At 43.2% G+C, this 26,350-nt stretch overlaps 2 protein-coding genes and 1 long non-coding RNA gene across 6 annotated transcripts; 2 read left to right on the forward strand and 1 right to left on the reverse strand.

Moving 5' to 3' along the window:
- Nucleotides 1-439: 439 nt before the first annotated feature.
- mon1bb (MON1 secretory trafficking family member Bb) lies at nt 440-11,574 on the forward strand. Of its 2 annotated transcripts, none has more exons than XM_086117325.1 (6): nt 440-578; nt 4,375-4,469; nt 5,374-5,907; nt 6,229-7,021; nt 7,982-8,129; nt 9,128-11,574. In XM_086117325.1, exons 2-6 carry the CDS (start codon nt 4,391-4,393, stop codon nt 9,353-9,355), a joined length of 1,782 nt encoding a protein of 593 aa, XP_085973451.1. In that variant the 5' UTR covers nt 440-578; nt 4,375-4,390; the 3' UTR covers nt 9,356-11,574. The 2 variants fall into 2 exon arrangements, with proteins under 2 accessions (XP_085973451.1, XP_085973452.1); XM_086117326.1 differs by having other exon boundaries at nt 5,377-5,907.
- Nucleotides 11,575-11,803: 229 nt separating this feature from the next.
- brpf3a (bromodomain and PHD finger containing, 3a) lies at nt 11,804-26,165 on the reverse strand. 3 transcript variants are annotated; one of them, XM_086117322.1, is made up of 13 exons: nt 25,820-26,165; nt 22,481-23,972; nt 21,963-22,119; nt 21,229-21,360; nt 21,025-21,153; nt 20,597-20,909; nt 20,219-20,506; nt 19,223-19,747; nt 17,944-17,998; nt 17,774-17,862; nt 17,338-17,435; nt 17,101-17,255; nt 11,804-14,214 (listed from the first exon to the last, which is right to left on the reverse strand). In XM_086117322.1, exons 2-13 carry the CDS (start codon nt 23,953-23,955, stop codon nt 14,028-14,030), a joined length of 3,603 nt encoding a protein of 1,200 aa, XP_085973448.1. In that variant the 5' UTR covers nt 23,956-23,972; nt 25,820-26,165; the 3' UTR covers nt 11,804-14,027. The 3 variants fall into 3 exon arrangements, with proteins under 3 accessions (XP_085973448.1, XP_085973450.1, XP_085973447.1); XM_086117324.1 differs by having other exon boundaries at nt 19,232-19,747; nt 22,481-23,976; XM_086117321.1 differs by having other exon boundaries at nt 22,481-23,976.
- On the forward strand, nt 17,809-25,009 carry LOC147201110 (uncharacterized). Its single transcript, XR_015101573.1, has 4 exons — nt 17,809-17,924; nt 19,190-19,719; nt 22,645-23,905; nt 24,255-25,009. It is a non-coding gene; the product is annotated as an uncharacterized LOC147201110 (long non-coding RNA).
- Nucleotides 26,166-26,350: the final 185 nt, after the last annotated feature.

The following is a 26,350-nucleotide window of genomic DNA, read 5'->3' on the forward strand; positions in this document are numbered from 1 at the left end:
CTACTTTTACTCAAATATGACCTGTTCCAAATCAGTGACAGATCTGTATTTCTGTGTGTGTGTGTGTGTGTGTGGGGGGGGGGGGGGTACGTTGCGTTGCAAATTTACGGTGGAGCTATTGGTGCATACGGGATGATTTGACGTAGTTTACGTAGCACATTGCCAAATCAAGCGAGCCATTACATAAATAAACAATAATTGTGTTTTATGATTACAAATGTCTTTTCTCTGTCTTTTTTTGTAACGCCTTGTTTAACATTTCCATCCATCCATTTTCCGAACCGCTTGATCCTCACTAGGGTCGCGGGGGGTGCTGGAGCCTATTTGTTAACATTTCGACGTTTTGAAAAAGAAACCCGCTCTTGCCGCCGTTTAAAACATACTTTGAAGGCGGGGTCGCCTGGGGTCAACGAGCGACCCGATTGGCTGAATTAGCGCTGACGTAACCCGGATGCATTGCCTGCGAGAAGAGAGAAGCGTTTGCTTTCTTCTCACAGACGGGTAGAATCAAGGCTGATGACCACCGAGACTTCATGTAGCATTTTTAGGAATTCTGCTTTCCTCTGTACATAAACAACGTAAGTTCTACCTGTTGTGGTTGTGGTTGCGGCTCACTTGGTTTGACGACTCTTAAGCCGGGGCTTAAATTCAACTGTGTGTGTGTGTGTGTGTGTGTGTGTGTGTGTGTGTGTGTGTGTGTGTGTGTGTGTGTCGCTTGCTAGTAGGTCACGCTAACCACTGGCATCAACATTTACTGACTTGATATACATATGTGCTAAGAATTGAAAATACCCTTTCACCGTGGCGTGCAAGATACCATCACACAAAAAGGTGCAAGTGAAAGCTAATTATTAACGAGAGGTTAGCCTCTTGGAGCCGCTAAGTCACGGTTGAATACAGGACTTGTGTTTGTTGTGAGGTATTATCTAGACGTGCCTAGCTAATTCCATACAGTACTCGAAGTGATAATACTGTATTCCACCAGCACCTCTGTCGTCATGTGACGCCACGTTCGTAAACTTGCTGACGCCACGTTCGTAAAATTGCTGCCATTAATGCATAGTACTGTACAAGAGTCTTGGGATGTCTGCTTTGATACGGGATGTCTGAAAAAATAGCGGTACTTTGGCTGAGGTTTAATTCCACACGTGTGTGTAATTGCTTTTTAGTGTATTTCTTGTGGCGGTGCAGCAGGAGGGTACTTGAAAAGAGGGCACATGTGATGATAACCATAGAACAGAAAATGGAACTTACCGACACACAGGAAAGCATCTCGCTGCTCAGTATCCATTCATTTTCTGTAGAACTTGTTCTCATTAAGGCTACGGGTTAGTTACACCCTATCACTGACTTTTGTCAAGATAAACTGGATCCACCCTGGACTGGTCAGCAGTCAATCACAAGGTCTAGAGCAGTGGTTCTTAACCTGGGAACCCTAGGGGTTCGGTGAATCTGTCTCAGGGGTTCAATGGAGCCTCTGCCATGGCGGTTAAGACACACCCAACTCAAGATGTCAATTAGTTATGATACGTCCGCTTGGCCATCACTGGCTGCAGATGACCACATGACATTGCTTGTTCAATCAGTGCTGTGGGAAATTTCGCTCGCTTGTCACCGTGTGACTGTCGTGATAGTACGTAATACAATTTAAAAAATATATACTTAGGCCATGTAATTTTTTTACTTTTTTGTTTTTAATAAATGTGTGTTTTAATGTCTTGAATTTGTAAAAAAAATCAACATTTTATTTTTCACTAATGACATGCATATGAACTGGTTGGGTTCGGTCCTCTAACAAGGATAAACCACTGGTCTAGAGTGAGCAAAAGGCAATTTCCACTTTTGACTGATCGAGATTGAATCACGGATGGGCTATATCCCGGATAGCTTTCAGAAAACATTGTCCACACCAAGCCGGAGTTGGTGACCCAATTTGTGAGATAATATATTTGTTCCCTCAAAATCAATCACTGGATTTGACTATTTACAATATTGCATATATAATGCAGTGATAAAAATAAGCAACCTTACTAAGATTTATGCTGTTGTTTGTCAATGTATTTTGAGCAGTGAATACCGTATTGGCCCAAATATAAGACAACCCCCTCTTTTTCAAGACTCAAGTTTGAAAAAAGACTTTTTGAACACCAAATTAATTTTTATACAGAAAATAATTACAGTACATCTGAAACAAATGATTTTAACAATATATTTGAGAGAAAAAGCATGTTATTTTGCCTCATTCAAATCTAAAGTGCAATCACATTCGTAAATGAATGGCTTCTGGTTTTTTGAAATGTAAATTACATCATAACTTCTCTTCAGCTGCCGGTTAACCTGGCCGATCTTCGACCCACTTTTCTCAAGATTGTCACTACGTTTCTCCATTTTCTGTTATCTCTTCTATTATTTTCTTCTCTTTTCCTTCTTACCACTATTTTTTATTTTACTTCTTCATGCTACCGCTGTTTTTATTTTTATTCTTCGTGGCAGTGGTTCACTTTGGCCTGGGGAGTCAAGTTCAGCATTCGCTTCATTGATATCTGGTGCCATCTAGCGTCGTGAATGGGTATAATGTTTAGACCCCGAATATAAGATGACCCCTACTTTTTCAGTCTTATTTCAATGCAAAAAAACACCGTCAACATATCAGTGGCACCTACCTTATACCCTTAAAATGCATTCGTCTCAAAAACAGTCGTCAATATAAACTGGCAGAATGTCAGTACAACACAGTACTGTTTAATCAAGTTCCATGCTGTACATATTCCTTGCCGAATCACCCAGTGTGTTGAAACAAGCGAATTTGGATTGTAATGAAACTTGGTGTACTTGTTGATAGTAATGGCACAACAGTAAATCTCAAATTTAAGGTCATTCGGAGCCGGGGTTTGCGAGCTATGCCCCACCGAATTTTAATATGTTTGGCAAAATGGGTGTGGCCACCTTCCTTTTACCCCTTATATCTCAGGAACTACTCTTTCTATCTTCACAAAATATCTATTGTTGGAAAGGGAATTCAACAAGGAATGCACATTTTCCAAACTAATTCTCTAAATCATGAGTTTCAGAGATTCATTCATTCATTCATTTTCCGAACCGCTTTTATCCTCACTAGGGTTGCGGGGGGTGCTGGAGCCTATCCCAGCCGTCTTCGGGCAGTAGGCGGGAGACACCCTGAACCAGTTGCCAGCCAATTGCAGGGCACACAGAAACGAACAACCATTCGCGCCCACACCCACACCTAGGGACAATTTGGAGTGTTCAATCAGCCTGCCATGCATGTTTTTGGAATGTGGGAGGAAACCGGAGGACCCGGAGAAAACCCACGCAAGCACGGGGAGAACATGCAAACTCCACACAGGGAGGCCGGAGCTGGAATCGAACCCGGTACCTCTGCACTGTGAAGTCGACGTGCTAACCACTCGACTACCGGGCCGCCCGAGTTTCAGAGATGTAAAATTAATTGTTTAACAGGAATAAGGACTCAGAGTAACCATACCCTAAGATATTCATTGAATATTTGTTGAGTATTCAATGAATTAACTGACTTATCAATTATATTCAATGAATATCTGAGTGTATGGTTACTCTGAGTCCTTATTCATTGACTAGTCAATAAATAAATGATGTGGCGGGTCGGATCTGGCTCCTGGGCCTTGAGTTTGACACCTGTGATTGAGAGTGTTCCATTAACCTGCCACGCATGTTTTGGAAATGTGGGAAGAAACCAGAGTACCCGGAGAAAAACCAACACCGGCACGGACGGGGAGAACTCCATACAGGAAGGCTGGACCCGCAATTGAACCCTGCACCTCTGCACTATAAGGCGGACATTCTCACCATTCGCCCACCATAAGAGTTAATATTTAATGAAAAAAATTGTTACGGTCATGTGAACCACAAGGTCAAGAGTTTGAATAATAGGTCAAAACCTAAATTACTCAAATGCGCACCAATATTCCAAATGTTTGTAGATTTGGAATCCTTGCTGAATTTCCTTTCCAACAGTCCAACAGTGTTTTGTGAAAATTGACTCAGTAATTCCTGAGATATAAGGGTTTAAGATAAGGTGGCCATGCCCCTTTCTGCTGAAAATATCAAAGTTCGTCGGGTCAGAGCCCCCAAACCCCTGCTCCGATTCTCCTAAAATCAATCAGTGAGCCTAACATTTTTGTGTGATGTGGGAGGAAGCCAGAGTACATGGAGAAAACACATGGAAACGCATGGTAACTGCATACAGGAGGATCGAAGCTGGGATTTGAACCCAGGGTCTCTTGACTGCGAAGCAGATGGGCTTGCCACAATTATCACCCTGCTGCCATTGGTTTTATTTGTCCTTTTATTTATATGTGTTTTTTTCAAAATCTCCAGTGACTGGGATGGTATCATGGACGTGGACAATGATCAAGAGGGAGAGACACAGGGAGTCAAGATTTGTGGTCCACCCTTAGAAGTTAACACAGCAGGTACAGTATTCCTCCATATATTTGCAGTTTACGATTCACAAATTCACCTTTACTTTTAGCCTGGGTTTTTACTGGCAGTTATGGAGAGTCTTCTTATCACCATTAAGTAGGGCTGAACAATTTTAGGAGAAGATTGAATCGTGATTTTTCTGTCAGATAATTGCGATATTTTGATTCAGTTCGCAATTTTTATCCAGTCAAGAGCAACATTTACTATTTACAGTAACATTTAGAAACGTGACGGAAAATCACATCACACCGTCAAAATCTTAAAAGCTAATATTCTAATCATGCACAGACAGAAAGAAGGCTGTGTGAGGTTTTTAAAAATGGTTCATAAAGCAAGACCTACTGCTTGCCGTAATAGTGTTTGTAAAAAATGTTTAAACCACAAATGTTTCACATTTTGTACCAATGTATAGTACTGTACGTGTTCTTAGTTAGAAAATATAAGATTATACGTCAATATTTTTTCCCATATTTTTGTCAGAGACTTCACTACCAGTACTCTCTAAATGGAGACTGAGGGCTGAGCGATATGGCCTGAAATTCATATCACGATTGAAATTGACTCACTCGACTGCAATAGGGAGTGCAAAAGTATACAAATCATCAGCAAGAATTTGCAAATGGGTTATTTCAATGTTTCCCATAGCATTTACGTCTCCATTTTATGCTCTCCTTGCTCGGTATTGCATGGTTAGATATTCCTCATCCACTACGCACAAGGGTTAAATGCTACTGTACTTATAGGAGTCGATCTGATTTGCCGCCAAGGATGAGAGGATTAGTTACAGGGAGGACGATTTTAATATTTCACCTCAATCATGAAGCTAATAATGTTGCAATTTGTCTGTTCGCCTTCTCATGACATATTCTGTTTGTCATTGTGTTTTCATTTCAGCAGCAGACACCTTGGCAACCTCACTTTCGCTTTTGGGTAATCACATGTTTCCAGATCTAGTCGCCAGGAAGGCGACTTGTGAAGATGAGCGGGCACAAGATGTCCCAGAAGAACCCCCTCAGGACACAGAAGGCTCTCTTCCTCTCCAAGCAACCGAGCCAGAAAGTCAGGAGCATCAGGACGACGTGGCGGACGGCACCCAAAGTGACTCTGGGGAGTTTGTTGTAACTGTGCTGGCCAAGGCCAAGTTGGAGGAGCAAGGCCTCGGCGTGAAGGGTCACTCGTCACCACTGTTGGAGGTGGGAATCCAGGAATCTCCGCCGGCCGCCCACGGCGGGTCCCACCGAGACGAAGATGTGACGGCGGAAAGCTGGCGGCGGCACAGGAAGCACGTTTTTGTGCTGAGCGAAGCCGGAAAGCCCATCTATTCACGCTATGGCAGCGAAGAAGCTCTGTCGTCTACGATGGGTGTCATGATGGCACTGGTGTCCTTTGTGCAAAGTGGAGATAACAACATACGCTCCGTCTACTCAGGTGAGCGTCACTAAAATACACCATCTGTGGGGACATCGTGACATTTCATTATTATTATCATTTTATTTCACATTACTATTTTTTATAATAATAAAGCCCTTTCTAAATAAAAGAAAAAAAATAGAAACCGTTTTTAATGGTATAGAACATGCTTCGTTTTGTAGTGATGTTACAACAAATTTATTCTCGAGCTTTGGAAAAAAAATAATGACCAAAAACACTGGACTTTTTTTTTTTTTTAGGTGGGGCAGGGGCTGGGGTGGGGTGGGGGGTAGTATTTTGAATTGGACTTAATTGTGTGTTTTTCTGCATATCCATCAGAGGAGCACACAGTGGTCTTCCTCCAAAAAGGCCCCCTCGTATTGGTATGCGTATCCAGCAGCCGACAGTCGGAGCAGCAGCTGCGCAGCGAGCTCCTCTACGTCTACTACCAGATCATCAGCATGCTCACACAGGCCAGCATCTCACGAATCTTTGAACACAAGAAGAACTATGACCTGCGGCGGCTGCTGGCAGGCTCAGAGAAGATCCTGGACGGCCTCCTGGACTTGATGGACTCAGACCCCAGCTTCCTTTTGACGGCCGTGCATTGCCTGCCGCTCGCCTCCTCCCTCAGGGACTCCCTCAGCCAGATTTTGCAGAAGGCCATCACGCCCAACCTGGTCTTCTCTATCCTCATTGCCAAGAACCAGCTGCTGACTGTGGTGCAGGAGAGGGCGGTCATTGAGGACGCCCGTCTGGAGCCCGCCGACATCCACCTGCTGCTCAACCTCATCGGCGCCTCCTCCGCTTTCCAGGCCGGCGAGATCTGGACGCCGATCTGCCTTCCGCTCTTCAACCCCGACTGTTACTTCTACACATACATTTCGTACCTGGACCCGCCCGAGTGCACCGTGTGCCTGCTGCTGCTCTCCACCGACAAGGAGGCCTTCTACGCAGTGGCTGAGTGCAAGCGGCGCATCGAGGAGGCCATGGCAGCGCAAGGCTCGCTGGGCCTCATCGCCAAGGCGCAAACGTACAGTGTGAGCCAGGTCGGCGTCGCTGACCTCAGGCACTTCATGTACAAGCCCTTCGACGTGCCCGACAACCACCGCCAGCTCACACAGTTCACCAGGTTTGTTTGTTCTTCATCTTTCGTGCTTTTGCCGTGGTGTTCTGTCACGCTTGTCCTCATTATGTGGCCAGCAAGTCGCAGACTAGGGTGTGAGCTGGAACCTATCCCAGCTGAGTTTTTTCCTCACACTGGTTCCTAGTCAATTTGAGGATGGCTAGAGCATATCGCAGCAGACATTTTGTGAGAGAAATGCGGGGTCCACAAGGACTGGTCTCCAGTCAGTCATAGCATTGCAAGTGAGGTAAAGTGTATCACAACTGACTTTTTGCGAGATAATCAGAGTCCAACCGAGACTTCCCAAGATGAAGCTATTTTGACAAGAGAAATTCCTCCCCATCTCCAGAGTGACATGGAGGAGGAATCTGTTGTGCATGCTTTGTCGTCGAATCAAGGCAATACAAGAAACTCGTTGATTCATTTGAACAAGTAGTACCAAAGTGATCAAGTGGAAAGCATGGAAAAAAAGTGGCTTTGAATCGTGACCTCTCCTAGATGTCAAGTCATGGCCAGAGACTCGAGGTGTGGGGTCAGTAAATGAGCCCCACTGTTACATCACAGTGATTGAGAAGTGCAGAACAGCTCGCTCGCTGATGCACTTTCAACAATGGATGGGCTCCAACTCTGGAGACCCGACCATTTGTCTAGAACAGGGGTGTCTAAAGTCGGTCCTCAAGGGCCGCTGTCCTGCCTGTTTTCCAGCTTTCCCAGGAGCAACACACCTGATTCAAATAATCAGGATTGTTCTAATGCTGCTTCAGAGCTGGCTGATGAGCTGATCATCTGAATCAGGTGTGTTGCAGCCCAGAGAGATGGAAAACAGGCAGGACAGTGGCCCTCCAGGACCGGAGCTGGACATGCCTGGTCTAGAAGATACTGTATTTAAAACGTCAATTTTCCAGAACATGTACTTTGATAGATTTTTGTGTATGCCCCCAACGGTGACTTTTTTTCACCCGGCAGCCCCGAGATGGAAGCTCCATACCACACAGAGGAGGAGAAAATGAGGCTGCTGGACCTTTACCGTTACATGCACGGCCGCATCCACAGCAACTCTCGACCCCTTAAGCTCATCTACCACGTGGCCGAGAGGGAAACTCTGTTGGCGTGGGTACGTATCAGACCATGATAGTTTGGGATATTTATAGTTGCAGTTGCTTTTGATTTCATTTTGACTTCTGTTTATCAGCTTCAATTAGTTTTCATTAGTCTTTAGACTGTGTTTGTTAGTTTTTATTTTTAAATTTGTTTTTAATTTTATTTTTGCAAAGTTTTAGTATTAGTTTTTTTCCCATCGAAGTGTGGGGTGCAAATAAAAATAAATAAAAGTTACAACTATTCTGTCATAAACTGCAATTCCCAAATGGTTGCTCGACCTTCCTTCTATGGTCATACAGCAATACCGTAATCAAAACGTTTAAAATCATCCCAATAACATTCATTGACCAAGCTGAAAACAAAGGACATTTTTACTCGTAGTTTTAGTTTTTTTGAACATAAAATGTAGTTTTTGTTGGTTACCATTTTATTTCACCAATTCTAATTTATTTCGTTCATTTTCATAAATTATAACCTTAGAAAATAACTTTCCCAAAAGTCCACAAAATGTCATCTTTAATCTCACATTACAATTTTTTCACAAAAATGCAACTTCCACAAATGTAACATTACAGATATTTGTCCTCCAAAAAATAATGGATATTTGAACACAGTGGAGCAACACACGTAGACAGACAATATCACAATACTCACAGGCATATAATTCTTTATCTTCTGCGAATAAAAGCGGCCTACCGAGGAGCCAAGATGGCCTCTATGTACAGTTTATCCGAGTGTCTGTATTATACTGTGCCCAGGTGGCCATGGCATACACTCCAGTAGGAGCAACACAATGTCCCCTGAACCACTGCTTTATCAAAGGGTAAATTGTAAATTGGCTGTATCCTCTGGTTGCTCCATCATTATGGCAGACGACTAGTAGGTGGTCAGCAGTCGCCAGAGCAATGACAAGATACTTTTCTCCCTATGACAAAGCTAGCGTAGCATGACCACGACATTGCAGCTGTTAAATTAAGTTTTAAAGATTGTTGGTTGATGATTTTTACACAGGTGACAAGTAAGTTTGAGCTGTACACGTGCTTCAGTCCACTGGTAACCAAGGCGTGCGCCATCACCGTCATCACCAAGCTCCTCCGCTGGATCAAGAAGGAGGAGGAGCGCCTCTTCATCAGGTACCCACCCAAGTACTCAACCACGCCCAACCCCGCCAAGAGCTCGCGGGGGGCCAAAGCAGAACAGACAGATTCATCCGACAATGGCTTCCTGTCCTTGCTTTGAGGGCACCCATCGAAAGTTACATTTTGACACTCACCGGCACGGGACTCAACAGCAGAGGTAGGAACACCTTGTAATTTTTCAGCCGGAAGCAGTGGTGGACAGAGCTTATTTAAGTGGTTTTACTTTAGTTTTATCAAACTATGAATGTATCATGCGTGAGACTTCTGTACCAGGATTATGCAAGCGGAGATGGACAAATCGGAACGTCCTTGCAATAAAACCTCAGAGCCCTAAAAACATTTAACCCACAATAGAATGATGATGATGATAATGAACTGATTGTTTATTTGTTTTTAAAGCCCTCAGAAAACCTGAGGGAATTGGGGTCACATATAAAATTATATCACGAGAATGAAAAATGAACCTCAAAGCATAGTTGCCCAAGTCCTATTTGACCGTCTTTGGGGGTAGGGGGGAGACAACAAATTTAACAAGAAGAATCCGGTTGCCTCGATTCAAACTTTGTAGGTTCACATGACATGGATGAATGACAATCTACACAGAACTCAAGAAAAAAACTAAATGTTTAGGAGCTACATTGGTATTTGTCATGTTGTGAAAGTAAGTTAAAAATGACTTTGGGAACTTTGTAAATAGGCTAATGATACATTTTCCAGATAAAAAGTTGTATTTTTGCAAAAACTAAAATGTATTATTTTAGGGTTTTTTTTCTTTTCAACAAGTGGGGTTTTTTTCTGAATATTTTTCCTCTACTGGTCTTCTTTTCAATATTTATTTTTTTGAAATGAAACCTTTTTTGGGGGGCAAGTTGTAATCTTATAAGAATAAAGATAAAAAGTCAAATTTTCTTCAGGATGACAATTGTTTTTTAAGTCCAAAATTTTTTTCGGGGGAAAAGTCATCTTCTCAAGAATAAAATCATTTTCAAGATGAAAAGTGTTTCTTCACCCAAGAAAAAAATGTAAATTTTTTTGCGAATGAATTTATTCTTTAAAAAAAGAAGCTGTAACACAAAATTATATTATTGTATGATTGACTTTTTTTTCCAATGAAAAATTACATTTCATAAGATAGGCTTTTTTGGGGAGAAAATCATTTTCCCCCCTCGTTAAATTCAAACTTTAATCTCAAAATATTGAGACTACATAAAAATAACTGAGTTCTCATTGTAATCTACTTTTTTTTCTCAAAATACTCTTTCCAAAAAAAAAACATTTATAAAATAAATATGACTTCCTATTAGAGAACATGAAGATGATCGCTTTTTTTCCCTTCAAAAAAAAATAATCCTAAAATAATCCCATGTTAAAATTCAACGATGACTTTTCTCCTAAAATAAAACTTTATTGTAGAAGATTACAGTAAAAAAAAAAGAAAAGAAGACATACCGGTAATCGACGTTTGCTTTTTTTCAGTTAAATTTGGACCTTTTAAAAAAACGTTCTTTTTTTTATGGGGGGGGGGGGATTGTCGTGATGTAATTATTTTACACTGTGGCCTTAATACCCCCTGAAGAGCAAAAAATCTCAAACAGGTGACATTTGTCTGTTACATCTCACCATATTTAAGTGTTTTGATCTGCAGCAGTCAAACTATCTGTCATCATTGCAATGTTTGTTTGCGTAGAGAATCCCACATCCTTTTTCTACGTCAGGTTTCTAAAGGTGCAGCCTCATCATTCAGTCATGTGTTGTTGGTGTCACTTTAAATAGTCTTGAGATTCTATGACTATGACAGTACAAAGAAATACCCTCCCAGGTTGCACTAGTATATAAGTGTTAAATAAATGTGCATAGTGGGTTTGTTGTAACTACGTGCAGTTTCAAAACCACACTAATAAATAAATTGTTAAAGTGATACTAAAATGTTGTACATCTTTTCGACCACACTTGCTTTGCTGAACAACTCTGATGGTACATTAACAAATTAATGAGAAAAAAAATTGATCATGTATCACAAGATACATGGTGGTTATCTAGAATCTTGCAGATTTTAATTCAATATCCTTGACCCTTCAGAGCTCTTCAAACTGCAGGAGTGTCCAGGGAGTTCGTGTTGCAGCTAAATACAAAGAAATGTCGTGACGTTGCTGTCCATCAAAGAGTGTGTATTTCCAAGTTTTAGGGAAATGTTCTTATCGCCTCAAAATTCCAACCAAAGTAAAATATTTTGTGTGTCAGATAAAATAGATATTAAAAAAATAATAAATGGAAGTATTGTTTCAGATTTAAAAATAAAATACAACATTTGGTGATGCATCCTTTGTAAAGGGCAGTACTGTGTTTTGGCTTGAAAAAAATCCAACACATTTTTGAGAGAAATGCATTTTGTTGGGTTAATGTTTCAGATTTAAAACGTTAAAATCAAAACACAAATATGAAAAATAGCTTTACATGCTTTTCCTTTTCAAACAAATTTTGAAGATGGATACTCTTTATACATTTTTTTTAGATTGTTTCAGATGAGATGGGGAGAGAGAGACAAGTATTCAGTTGATTCAAACAGCTTTTATTGTTGTGTGAGAAAATATGGCCTTTTGCACTCAAGACCTGCCAAGGACAGGGAAAAACCTCGGGATGGCTCAGGTCTTGTCATGTGATTTATTTCTTATTTATTTTTTTTGTTTTGTTTTTTTAAAGAAAACCTTCCGGCAAGTTTTCACGGTTTCAAGAGCTACGAAGCGTCATACACACAAAAAAAGTATTTTCCCATATTTGTCTTTGCTTTAAAATAACACTCTCAACTGCTGTTTTTCCTTTTTGTTTTTATAAATTAAAATTCTAAAATGGCATTCGTTTTAAATTACTTCCTGTTAGCTGGTATAAACAAACATTTACATATGTACAAAACTATACACATGCACCGTTTACTATTACGCTTAGTAATCACAATCGCATTATATGTAACACACGCACTCGTGACACACACTGGAGCCAGTTTGTGCTTTTCAAGTCGATCGACCGCAGTAGCCTTTGTATGCACTTAGCAGGTACTCCACATACACTTTCACAATATGGAAAAACTTAAATACAGACTACAAGTCCCACATAATGTATACCTCATCATGGCTGGACTACAGTATACTGTGTTCTGCAAAAAAATAAAAATAGTCATAAATAATGCAGTGGAACCTCCAAAATTTGATATTTTTTTTCTTCCCCTCACTTTTTGTGTGATACCACCACAGAAAAATGCACCAGTGACGGGAAAGAGGAAAAGTGTGATAAAGTTAGGAGCGGCTGGACAATGGTTGTCCTGGTTGCTCAATATAATATGAGCAACACAATTAAAGATTCTCTTAAGTGAATTCAGTGATTTATTTCTGAATACAACTACAGTATTAAACTATGGAAGTATAATGATATATATATTTTTTTAATAGTCTGCTGGTGTGGCTGCTTTAGAGTGTTTCGTCGCAGCATAGAAAAGCCCCGCAAAGTCCTGGTGGGGTATATCTCAACCACCAGAGTCTTGAAACGGTTATTTTTTTGTAGCTCAAACATGTAGTGATATGTTGGCCTAAGAAAGTTGCCAGCTGAAGTAGGATCCCTTTTTCCTGGCTGTAATGTTGATATTTGATTCACGGTTGGGGGGTGGGCTGTTTTCAGCGCACACAGCCGACATGCCCACAGTGCATAAAAGTGTAGTCTTTTATTTTTTTTGTCCACCATTAAGTTTCATTTCATGCTTGACTTTTTTTAATCATTGTCAGGGTTGTTAACAACTCTTCTCTTATCTGTGGTGTCAAAATTAGCTGACATTTTTTTCACTTTACAGTGACTTTACTGATCAAATACAATCTTATCAAGCAGATGTGAATTCAAATAAACTCATTACACTGTACAGTAGTCCAAAATATTGAACACAAAAGCTTTTCTTGAAATAGAGTGCTAATTTTAAAAGAATAATTTCATAATTTTACTGTTTTTCCTTAATGAGTTTTCCTCGTTGAATCAAGTTAAATCCCATTTGACTTTTTTCAACTTTTTTACAAAATAAAAAAATAAAGAAACTTTCTTCTCATGAGAGTTTACCGAAAAAAGAAATGGCATTTAAAAACATTTAAAATATTTATATATATTTTTTCACCCCTGTATATTTTGACTAATCCTGGAAGTAAATGTGTTTGATTTATTCAACTCATTCCTATCATCTTCTTGACTCTCCATTACATTGCTGTCAGGCCTTTACAAAGAGCGAGTAGTTTTACTTTATTTTAGTTTTACTTAGCTACATTATGCATATACTTTGGCTCATGTCCCTTAGGAAAGGTGCTCAAAACATTACCTGTACAGTTAGCAAAGATTTTCTGACACACAATAAACTTCACATTATCCCTTTTGGGGAAAAATTGATTTGAAATTGGAGCAACTTTGAAGTCAACCTCAGCAGCTTGTGTTCGGAGATTCCGCTGTATAATCTGGTGTCTACTGTTTATAAAAGTGTGTGAAGTCCAGCCATGAAGTGAGTGTCAAGTGAGACTTTCACAAAATACAATCTAAATACATCTTTCCCTTTTCAGAGTTCAATATTTACAAATCTTGAATCACTTTGGCCAAACTGTCAAAAGAAATCATTTGATAAAAACGCAAAGCAAGCAAGTTGTGTCAAACTCACTTCCACTTCTCCTCCACTACTTACCCTTCATCATGAGAGCACCTGGAGAAGTTCCTATTTTGTTTGTGGTTCAATGCCAATAAAAGAAGAAAAGTCATATAAAGTTGGAGGTGGGTGTGAAGTTGAGGTTGCCTCGGATACGGTTCAAGTGCATCATGGCCCGGTCATATGCCGTGTGCACTGACTTGCGAACGCTTGGCTTCTTGCCTTCCATCAGGCGAAGTTTGTCCACCGTGTCATCCATTCCCATGGGCAGCAGTTTATCCCGAGGGAGCCACTGCCTGAAAATTAAGGGGGGGGGGGGGCCTATTATGGACAATTGACTTTAATTACATGTCTACACAGTTGCCTACAACCAAGACGTTCTACACTGCCCTCGCCCACTTCCCCAATACTAATTTACATAAAGCCCTTATACAAAGATTCTCCACCCATGATTTGGCAGCTTAGCTGATCCAAGATCCAAAGCCAAGCTCAAGCAGGACGTTGAACAATTCTTTTGACCTAAACTGTCAAAAATGGAAGAAGAGCAGGGAACTCGACCACCGTTCACGAATATGTCCGTAATTTGCAAACACATTTGTCCTAGAATATATAGTGGATATAAAAAGACTACCGTATTTTCCGGACTATAAGTCACAGTTTTTTTCATAGTTTGGCCGGGGGTGCGACTTATGTGTGAAATAATTAACACATTCTATCATTTGACATTTTATTTTCACATTAAACCGCAAGAGGGGGCTCTAGGCCTGTGTTGATGCTTTCCACATTGACAAAAAAACGACTCTGACGTCAGTGAAGTAGAAGAGGAAGCTCTCTTCTACCTCCGAAGTTGGCAGAGTTGCTTAAAAGTGACACAGAGGATGAAGATTTCATTGGATTTAGTGATTTGGAGTGACACTGGTGGTTTGGTAAACGTGTTAGCATGATCATTATGCTACAGTTATCTGAATAACTCTTAATATGTTACGTGAACATACCGAGCACATTCTCAGTTCATTGTTTATGCGTCATGTAACGTTAGCATATCGTACTCTTATTCAGCCTGTTTTATTTTTATTTGCCTTCAAATATGACATGTCTGTTCTTGGTGTTGGATTTTATCACATAAATTTCCCCCCAAAATGCGACTGTTACTCCAGTGCGACTTATGTATGTTTTTTTTTTGTTCTTTATTATGCATTTCATGGCTGGTGCGACTTATAGTCCGGAAAATACGGTAATCCCCGAAGGATAGGAAATTATAATATATATATTTTTTGTGTGTGAGATTTCAAGTTTGGCTTCTCGCAATCATAAAAGCATTAGAACCCAAGAAAAAACAATGATATGAACAGCGTGCTGTGTTTTGCTAGTTCCTGAAAATTTCAAAGTTCCCTGAATGCGCCATGGTGCTTGCTAGCTTGTGACAGACATTGTGATTCCGCTTTCTCCGAGTGAGCTTCAAACTGTTTGATGACTGCCCCATTTGGGATTTACGATAAAACTAGATGCACAACAAAAAGAATTCCACACATTGTGTATTCAAATACAAGACACGTTTCATTTTAAAAACATCTCCAGTGCGAATAAAAAAAGTCAATGTAAAATCCTACTGAGATGCTGACGAGAAATTAGCATTGACTTTGCAGAGCTTATATTCCTTCAAATAGCTTATATTCACTCACAAATGCTGTAGGAACACATACGTACAGGTAATATGAACATTTTCAAAGGCACATATTCGTCGTAATCTTTGAAAAACAAGTTATATTAAATGAGCTCAACAGCAACATTATTTTTCCTCTCTTCTGATCTCATTGTGTATACTCCATGCATGCATGGACCTGCAATAGCCCTAAGAGGCCAAATGTATGCGCACAGCAGGAACTGCCTTTATTATTAGTTTATGTCCATATTTCCACATGAGATTGCATGAAATAAGATACCCGAGGTCCCGGGTTAGTCTAGTACAGGGGTGTCAAACTCATTTCACATTGTGGGCCACATACGGCCTCGATAGATGTCAAGTGGGCCGGACCATCAAAATTATATCATACTCTGCTATAAATAACCAAAATACTGTATCATGTCTTTCCTTTGTTTTTGTAGAAAGAATCACAACAACATTAGGAAAATGTTGAAATTTAATGAACATATCTTTTACAAAACATTTGACAAAATGACTTGACTCTCTGTTTCAATTGGCTGTCTAAATCTGCTGATAGGTCCGAAATCCTTTCTGGTATAGTATTCCTCGTCAGGCTAATATTGGCAAAAGCTTGTCGCTTCTCGGGACATACAAGTTCAGCCACCTTCATCATGCATTGTTTAAAAAAGTCACCGTCGGAATACGGCTTAGATGCTAATGCTATTTTGCTAGCAATTTGGGCGCTGGCTTTGACTGCTGTGTTGGGTCTGTCTCAGTGACAGACTGAGTCTGCTGATGTCTTCTTCTCTGATCAAAACAATGCTGTCTTCTACTGTGATCAAAACAGTATTCCCCTAGCGGATGATCCACAAATTGCAGCTCATCAAAAATATTCATTCTGTTTCTTTTATGTACTTTTTCACTTTTAAATTATCTTACGGGCCTGATAGAACCTTCTTGGGGGGCCGGTTCCGGCCCCCAAGGCCGTATGTTTGACACCCCTGGAATAGTAAGTCCAAAGACTTGTGAAAATAAAAAGGAAAAACAATGTAGGTAAGGTCAAATGAATGCAATACAGCGGTAAGGGAGATGCTTATTCACGGTTTTAATGTGTGCAAAAATGCAATGCGGCAAAGGGACGCGTGCAGCAAAATGAAAATGCACGATGCTTGAATTTCACATATTTACAAGGTCCTTTTGTACATGACAAAAAAGAACAGTGTTCAAGAATAAAGTGTTCAAGGTACGGCAATGAATAAGTATGATGGTAGTTGTAGGTTTTATTGGTTGAATAAATTACGTTTTGAAATCAATGAATAGATGTTTTTATGAATCCTGATTTCAGTATCAATCCGAAATACTCAGGCTTATGTTTTTTCTATCATCACCCAGCCCTACACACCCCTGGTCAAATGGCGGGTTTTGCTGGTAAATCATTTGATTTCATCACGTTCCAGTATTAATGCGACCTTTAACCTGTACAGCTCAATATGGTGTCAGAACCCAGCATCTTGGGTCGAGCCATTCTGGGTCTTACCAGGTCCTTTTGGTGTCGAAGAAGAGCACCAGGAAGAGCTTTTGTCCAGCCTCCGTCCGCCTCCACTCGCCCAGCTTGAGCACCTCCACGGGAGGCACTGGGATGGGGATGCCGTTGTGAAGAAGTCCTTCCTGGGGCATATCTGGGTCAACAATCTGCCACAGGGAGGGGGATTTATGAACAATGGCTCTTTCAGTGTTTCGGCGGAAGTGAGGCTCGGCGTAGATTCTTTCTCACCATGGCCGGGTATGATGGATAGCCTCTGCATTTGGCCCACACCAGATCGAGAGGCGCCAACTCCGTCTCGCTGTCTGGACAAAGAAGTGTAGGCTTGCCTGTGGACAACAAAAACAGTTGATTTGGATTTGAAAGCTTGATCAGGAATCAGTGACTCTCAACATGTTTATATGTGCGTGCAGGCTCACGCTAGTGGGGTGTGAAGGATTCTTTGAGTTAAATGTTTAAACTGCGCATAATATTACAGCGGCCTAAAGTTTTTCTTGTTAACTCCAGTAAAGTACATTTGTTAAAAACATTTCGGTTGTAATACATAGACGCTTATTCAGGTACCATCAGTTGCAAGTTGTTAAGTCAAAAATAAATAAATAAATCCACATTGTCATATTGATGTGTGTGTGGCCTAAGGCTGGATATGTCCTCAGACAAAACAAACCCGATTCTGAGATGTCTCTGCTGTCATTGATGGGATCCTTGGCCAGAGCGGGTTTCCCTCGGCTACGTTTGGGAGGCGATGCCATGCAGCTGGATGCAAACAGAGAAAGAGAGAACTCTTGAATTTCGGGGTCAAATTTCAGTGGCAGACGGTAAGTGCGCCCCACTCACTTGAGTTTTTGGTCTTCGTCGTGTTCCTCTAAGGTGTGTTTTCCGTTTGTTAGGTCTAAACATAAAAACAAAAATAAATTTGCCAAATGATCATCAAAATCTGATACCATGCTCGAGCAACATTAGATCAAATAGACTAAATCAGGGGTGTCCAAAGTCGGTCCTCAAGGGCCGCTGTCCTGCCTGTTTTCCAGCTTTCCCAGGAGCAACACACCTGATTCAAATAATCAGGAACGTTCTAATGCTGCCTCAGAGCTGATCATCTGAATCAGGTGTGTTGCAGCCCAGAGAGATGGAAAACAGGCAGGACAGTGGCCCTCCAGGACCAGAGCTGGACATGCCTGGACTAAATAGTTTGGCCATTAAGCTTTGCCTGCCTGTCAAGTCTACCCGCTTCTGATTGTGGCTGATTTGTTTCAATTCTCTGGTCAGAATTTGAGCCCTACAATTCACCCAAAATGGCTACTTCAAACCATAATGGCCAACTTCTGGCTCATATACCAGCATGGGTTCTTGACAGGTTTCATGAACCGTTAGGATAATACACAGCCACCCAATGTTGTGTCGATCAGTGAAACTGGTGTCGGGGGGCATATTTGAAAAATGAACTTCTCAGGAGGCGTGATAGGTGAGGTGGCATGCTACAGAGGAGGGACTGGATGCATGAAAAGATGAGTAATTGCATGAAAACATATCCTGTCAATAGAGGGTGCCTATGAATCTCTTTTCTCATACGCTAATTTGCTCAAGTTCTGACCTTGTGGAACCGAGTCATTAAAATTTATTGCTGTGCTTTGCCCACACGCAATGATGAAAATTCAAATTCTTCACCATTTGGGGTGGAGAATACAAAGTTCAAATTTGGTAGCAATCAAACAAAATCAATTTAAAATGAGGAAAAACTATTACATTGATGAAAGATAAAATCAAGTTACATTGATGAAAGAAAGATTGAATTAAATAATGCACAACTTTCAAGTGTAAAAAAATATTCAAAATACTTAACTTAGTAGGAAAGCTCATGTCCACAGTTGTGTATGTATTGAAATGTGCCATGTTGTTTACATCCATGCTTATCCAGTAGTGGACTGTAAATGCTTTTTTTTTTTTTGTGGAGGACACTACTCCAAAGCAGTATCGTTGATGCAGTTACATGAACCTTCATTGTTTCTCATACAATGTAAGCGTAGCCAACTAATACTCTCTAAGCTGACCGCAATTCAATGTTGCAATGTCCCTGTTTCAGGAATCCACAAGACACAAAAAAGAAGTTGCTCACCTGCCTCACCAGAGTCTTTGTCCGCCTCGCTGTCTGAGCTGTGGCCTCGAGACCTCAGGTGGCGTGAGGAGGGCAAAGGAGGAGTGAGCGGAAAGACGGTGATGTTGGCGTGGGGTGAATGCGGGTTGGCGGAGATGCCGTCCAAGCCGTCGGTCTGATCCTCTGCCGCTTTGCAGTTGTGCTGCAGTGGAAATTTATTTTTGCAGGCTCTCGCGCCGTTTTTGGCCTTCTTGAACAGGACGGACGTGCGCCGGCCGACGCCCACAGCGGGCTGAGCTGGCGGCGTTCCCAACGGCGTGCCCTCGTGCACAGCTTCTGGTCGGCAAGACGGCGTCTCGCCCACTTCGGCCTCGTCCTCGCCTTGGCTTTTGCTGCCGCTTCGTGACGATCTCTGCCGCTTGTAGGAGCGCCCGGGCGACCGCTGGCCTCCTGTTACGATGCCCAGGATGGGCGGTTCTAGAGGAGCGTCGCCTTGCAGCGGCGATGATGCCGGACAGGTAAGTTCTAACACAGGAGGGGAGTCATCTGTGTGGGGGAAAATCATGTATCATGGTCATGAAAAATCAACTAGATCAGTGGTGTCCAAGGTTTGGGCTGGGGCGTTGTTTTTTTGGGGGTGGGGGGATAAAATAATGATACAAGATCCCACTTCAACCAAAGAACATTAAATATCACAATCATACTAATGACATTTTTTCTTGAGATAACACTAAACTGGAATTTACATATTTTCAATACACTGTGACGTGCTTAGCATATAAGGGCTGACAGCATAGTGAAGTGTTTTTAGCTCAAGGTGAAGCGTCACCACAAATTACATTTCTAGGTTGTGAATAACACGCAACGATCACAATAAGTGGTCATTGTTTAATATTTATGGCCTGCAAATATTTTTCGCACTAACAATTACTGTTGTAACTTTACAACCAGACCTTCTGCTATGGCAGTGATGCGGCTATTTTTCAGCCTCTCCGTGTAGAAAAGAAGCTTTATTACCTGCGGACACAACTCCATGATCTAGAAACTTCCTTTTTGCCTTCTTCTTTTTCTTTTTCTCATCCTCCTCTTGCACTTCATCCTTGGTGTTCAGCGTCTGCGTGTTTTGCTGCTGCTGGTTCGCCTTCAGCCTCAGCGTGTTGATTTCTCGCCGCAGCAGTCGAATGCGTTTGGTTCGTCCGCCGCTGGTTCGCATGGAAGTCACTACATCCAATTTGTCCAGCAAGGCCTTAAGCTGCTCATCCGTGCTCAGGTGAAGCCTGTTGTCGGGGTCCAAGAGGGAGTCGACTGGTTGAGAGGGAGAACAAAAGCGTAAGTGTGAATTTTGGGGTGTCAGCCAAGGCAAACTCAACCTAGACTGACTAAATGGTGCCTCACCATCATCCCAGGTGCACTGCTGAAAGCCGTGCTTGTTGGGAGACTCGGGCAGGTGCATGCCGGTGCTCGGGTCCAGGCCAATGTTCTGCGACTGCCTGTGGGCGTGGCGCAGGACGGCCCCACCCACCTCGCGCAGCTGCAAGGCCGTTTTGTGGAACAGGGTGTCCTTGGAGTTGTACTTGAGGCAGTTAGAGATCATGAGCTCAAAGTCCGCCTCGAGTTCAGCGACGGAGCAGTAGGCATGCCCCTCTAGCTTGGCTCGCATGGTGGACAGGTCCATGGGCTGGGATACGAACTCCAGGTAGTCTGGGACCTTGCAAACGATTCGAATGACAACATGAGCCGCGAGCAATCAGAAGGAAAGTTTTAAAACAGACATTGACCAAAAAATGGTTGTAGAATTACGGCTAAATGAACTTTTTACCAACCTCTGCTAGATTGACGGGCTGAGAGAAGATTTTGGCAGTGTCCTTCTCCTGCAGCTGCTCTAAGGTGGTCCGCAAGAGCACCAGTGCCGGGGTCAGCTTCAGCTCCGTTGCAGCCTGCTGAATTTTCATCTGAAAAGGAAATTTCAGGGCTTGAATGCTCAGGCTTTGCTGAGAACTCCTGCTAAAATTACACCCATGACCCACCTGCTCCCTCTTTAGGCGCTCTCTCTTGCGAATGAGTTCCACCAGAAGTCTGGCTCTTTCCAAGTCTTGCCTTAACTTCTGCCAGTACCGCAGTTCCTCTCGGGCAGCGCACAGCTTCTCATCTGGCTCCTTCTAAACACACAAGAAAACGCTAATGTTAAATGTGCGTCGACCAGATCAGCACATATTTTTCCAAAAAGCGGTACCCAGTCTCATAGTGCGGCGCTGAACAAATGTTCTCTCAATATTCACAGGGGACTGGGACCGAGCCCGGCTGCAAATAGCAAATAATCTGTGATGAATTGATGCCGTCCCAACAATTCACAATTGCCTATGGATGCCACAAGATGGTAGTAAAGCAGTACATTGGTCGAAATGAAGTTCTCAACGCACATCACTATAGCCCCCTAATATTGGCATATAGGGCAGTTTAAGCAAATAATAATGATGGGTAGGTTCCAAAATAGTTCCAAGTCGTGACTATGCAGGGGAACATACTTTTCATTGCATGTTAGTTTATTTACAGCTTGACTTACTCAGTGTGAATCTGGGCCTCTTTACTGCAGTTGAACACAAAGCTAATTCTCCCATGTATGAATATCAACATTTTTTGTAGTAAATAATTTTCAAACCGATTAAGTGAAACTCAATAATGTCAAATGGCACACCTGATGATCTCTCACGGTATCAGCGGTTGAGACTCACTTATTCCTTGTTTTTCCACCGTTCCTCACCTGTTGGGCAGTCCGGTGGGCCTGCATGCAGGGGTGAAGTCGACGTATCAGAGGCATCCCGTTCCGGGACTGTCGCTTGAGGAGCCAGTAATTGTGAAGCCTCTGCATAAACTGATTCTTCCGCTGGACTTCTACTCCTGTGCAGATTTTGTTGAGCCTGTTGAGAGGACATATTAATTCTTACAAGTACTTATGATGCCAAAAGCAACAAGGCAAGCACAGTTAGAATGAGTGTTGGTCTAATTTGACGACATGAGGATGTGGTCTGTCTGTTTGTTTTCAAGTGAATCTTTATTACCGCTGGTATTTCCTGTAGATAAATTAGCAAGCGGGGGGTGTCAAGGACACAGTCTGGTTCCAGAGGACTTAAATTCTCCTGCTGTGGAGGGTGTCTCAGAGTTTCAAGTAAGACAGTAGGAAACATACCGCATACAGTATTTTCGCTTTCAATGAGCTGTAGCAGGCTGCAGCTTCCCTTTCACTGAAGATAGCAAATGGACGAATGGCGATGATCTCACCTGTGGGAGGGAATTTGAGGCACAAGCAGCACAGGCACATTGGAACGACGCGTGGGCCCTTTTGTGCTCTTCTTCTTTTGGCCCTTGGATGTTTTCTTTGCCAACGGCGTGGGGGAGCTCTGCGTGTATGACCGCTGCCCCCTGTTTCCCCTACCCCCCACCAGTCTCCCTTCAACTGACTCATCTCCGGACGCGTCTCGCCGGCACCCCACCGGGGAGTGATGCTCGCAGAAGGCTGTCTTCTTCACTGAGAAGGTGGTCCCGTTGACGCCCGTCTCACGGACGGGGTCTATCTTCATGTAGAGTCCGGCTTTCTGGGCGCAGGTGACATGAAAGGCGCGGTAGCAGTTGGCTTTGTGGCACTGGATGGATGCGCCGTGGCCCTTCTGCTTGCACAGGTAGCAGGTGAGCTTCCAACGGGCCGGGGGGATGTTCTTCACCCCCTCCACGGGCTCCAGGAAGACTGTGTTGGCGAAGCACACCTCCGGGATCCATATGGCACACACCACGTGAGCCCAGCGCCCGTCGCTGGTCTGCTTGAAGGCACCTCCTCGGTTGGGACACAGGACGCAATCTACGGGGCGGGAGGGCGACTGCAGGCAGCAGCGGCACAGCCACTGGCCCTCGGGTACGTACGGCACGCCGTAGCACTCCTGGTGCACGGCGAGGTTGCAGATGTCACAGAAGAGGATGACGTTGCTGTTCAGGCACTCGTCGTCCAGGCATACGCAGCAGAAGGCGTCCTCGTCCACGGCGCACTGGGACAGCGCCTGGCTGCGGGACTCCAAGATGGACTCCCTCTCCAAGCGGTCGATCAGCAGCTCGAAGGTGTCGGCGGACACGGATGCGTGGCCGTCGGACACTCGCTTCTGGTTCACCATCTCCAGCCAAGCCAGGTCTTCCTCGTCCATGTCGTACTCAGCCACTCTGTCCAGCTCCTCGCCAGACTTCTCAATGAAGCGGTAATAGGCGTTGGGGAGGGGAGAGGCTTCGATTGGACAAACGGAGCCGAGTGTGCGGAAGGTGGGCTCCGGGAGCGGACTCTGGACCTGCAGGGGATTGGTAGATGCCAGTTGCTGTTGGGAGCTGGGTCGTTTGTTTTGCTGTGATGCGTTTTTGCAATTCCTCCTCCCTTTGCTGTTGGAGGGTTTCCTCCTCTGAGTTTGCACGCTGTTCTCCTTGTTGCTGTTGCACTCGACAATGTCCTGGGCCATCATCTCGTCCTCTGTGATCACCGGCAGGGGATCGGTGATGTTGATCCGGTGCAGCCTGCCGTCCAGGTCCACCTCCACGATTTTCTGCGCCTGGGCGTATGTCAGCGTCTCCCGCGAAGGAGAAAGCTGCAGTCTGTAGGGCGAGGGCGAGCGCAACTGGCCCGCCGAGCCTCTGCCCCTGCCTCGCCCTCTGCCTCGCCCGCGACCCATGGTGAGCTCACTGACAGCTGTCTTACATTCCCACCTTCTCGCCTTCTGCATGGAGGGGCTTACACCAGCTACCTTAACACAAGCAAAAGAAGACAAATTAATGCCAAGACTAAATGTTGTGAGAAAATAACATTCTAGCAAGACTAAAGAGGACATGTTATGATAAGATGACTTTTTAATGTCTTGTAAACAATGTGCGAGTGCCTACCCCCCAGTTGTGAAATTAAACAACCATGTACCTGTAAATCTTTTATCTGGCCATCTCTGAAAATGTCTCTTGGAGCAAAATGTTTTGCTTACTGTTAAATTACATTTACTGGTAGGCTAATTTATATTACCACCCCACACAGAGTTTCTCATCCCATGTCTGGATCACCTAGGCTGGACGAAGATCCAGAGCCACTTTCCAGTGACAGCTGGACACACCATCAGAAACACTACCACACATAGGCACTGTGATTTAGAAATACTGGACTCAAATACCTCATGTCTGTGTCGCAGCTGCTATTATGCCAAAACGGAAAGGGAGGAAAAGCTGCACTGTTTTGTTGGATTCACAGATTAGCAGCAGCTAACAGTGTTGGCTTGTGATAATCGGTGAACATTCTTAATCACTCGGTGAATTTGACCACACCCTGGCAGTTAGTTATGTGTGCTTTCGTGACGTGTACATCTACCAAATACTCATAGTTCTGTCTGCATAAGGGAAAATGCTGTCATTGTCTTGACTGGACTTAACATTTTTCTTTCCGTACACTTGGGATTCTGTTACTGCAAGGAAATGCTGTAAGCATGCCTGTTAAGTCCCCTAGCTCCACACCTAAACGTCACAGTAACAAACTCCAGGCTCTCTATTGGCCCAGCAGCATATTAGGCAGAATGAGAGCTGTCTCGCTCATTGAGGTCCTCTCAAAAGAGGCCAATTTCCACAAGGCAAGAAATGGGGTGTGTGACGAGTACTGTTGTTCGTGGGGTATTTTGATGAAAAACGTGAAAATAATGCAAAACGCATCTTTGAAGAAGAAACATCTGTTGACAACATTTGCATAATAATTAAATGATGTTGTAATGTATGTTTGAACTGCAGGTGCAAACAACAATTTGCTTTACCGATGATTAAATACAAAAGATTAACATCTCGGTGGTCAAATAAAGTTTTGGAAGAAGCTACTTAACGTTTATTACTTTGGTAGAACAGCACTGCATAAGCCTGAAGGCTGTTTCTTATAGTTTGCCTTTTGTGCCGCTAAATAGGGTAATTGTACTAGACAAATAAAATGACTTTTTAAACAGTTAAAAATATATTTAAATATTTTAAAAGGCACGTTTGTTGATACAGGTTGTATTTGGCGCTCGTTCAGCTATACATGCGTGTCTAATGGTTTGGCCGGCTCGATTCCGCTGCCTGCAAGGTGACACGCCCCGTCTCTGTCGCGATTGGTCCAATTGGGAGCCAGTGTCGCTGTCACGTTCCTCCGTGTCCAATCGAATATCCGTAAATTTATTTTTTCCTGCTTGTTGCTGTGTGTAGTTTGGTTGAGGGGCGGTAAATACCAACCCGAGTAGCTCAACGTCCGTCAGCCATTTTGGGCATACAACAGCGCAGAGGCAACAAGCGACAGAATTATATTTTGCCAACACCAGCAAAAAATAAATAAACACAATGCACCGTGCTGACATGCGGCATTTAAATGTATGTATACATTAGACGACACGACATGGCGATAGTCATGGTATAGAGCGTTAGTCCGTTGTATTCATACATGGCAAATTTAAAAAAAAGCAGGGATATCTATGATTGCGTTTCTCTGTCGGACAGGGCACTAAACACATACATACATATGCACACAGGACTCGGACAACATAATGGCAATTTCTCGATTAAATTCCAAACGCCGAACATGTCTTGCCTTACCGTGAAAAGTGGTCCTCAGCGGTGCGAGTGACAAACAGGAGGGAGGGTGGTGAAGAAAAAAAGGACCTCGCTAAATGTCAGATCAGGCTTGAACCACCGCGGCGGACATGCTAGCTGTTAGCCTAGCTCGCCGGTCATTTGGGGACCGACTCGGCGTCATCCTCGTTTCAAACCCCCCTGGTTACGACGAAGGACCCAAACCCGGCCGCTCACATGGCTGTGCCTTAACCCTTCCAAGCGGTGCCAGTCCACAGCCATGCGGTCGCGTAACCGCAAAGATATCAAATTAATGTACCTTGGATGTGGCTAAATATTCGGTCAAGATGGCTCGAAAAATACGCCTCCAAACTGCTGTCAGCCAATCAGAGACCACCGCTTCGCTTCGCGGGCAAGGCGCACCTTATCGTGATTGGTCGGTTTGGCAACGCGAGTTCACCGCACTTGGTCGGGCAATTCCTAACGCGAAAAAGCGATGAGAAAAACAACGGCATGCTGCGAGAGCGCGCCTTTGGTCATCATGGTTATGTTTAC

Source organism: Hippocampus guttulatus, chromosome 8 (assembly GCF_054856545.1).
Source record: "Hippocampus guttulatus isolate MCC_2025c chromosome 8, RoL_Hgut_1.0, whole genome shotgun sequence".
Classification (NCBI taxonomy): Eukaryota; Metazoa; Chordata; class Actinopteri; order Syngnathiformes; family Syngnathidae; genus Hippocampus; species Hippocampus guttulatus.

Bases quoted from the DNA above. Each gene is read 5' to 3' on its own strand.
- mon1bb (XM_086117325.1), top strand. From the start codon at position 4,391: ATGGACGTGGACAATGATCAAGAGGGAGAGACACAGGGAGTCAAGATT. The intron at 5,908-6,228 runs GTGAGCGTCACT...CATATCCATCAG, and splicing joins CATACGCTCCGTCTACTCAG to AGGAGCACACAGTGGTCTTC. The intron at 7,022-7,981 runs GTTTGTTTGTTC...TTCACCCGGCAG, and splicing joins CAGCTCACACAGTTCACCAG to CCCCGAGATGGAAGCTCCAT.
- brpf3a (XM_086117322.1), bottom strand. From the start codon at position 23,955: ATGCAGAAGGCGAGAAGGTGGGAATGTAAGACAGCTGTCAGTGAGCTC. The intron at 20,910-21,024 runs GTTGGTAAAAAG...ATCGTTTGCAAG, and splicing joins AGCCCGTCAATCTAGCAGAG to GTCCCAGACTACCTGGAGTT. The intron at 19,748-20,218 runs GTAATAAAGCTT...TCCCCCACACAG, and splicing joins TCATGGAGTTGTGTCCGCAG to ATGACTCCCCTCCTGTGTTA.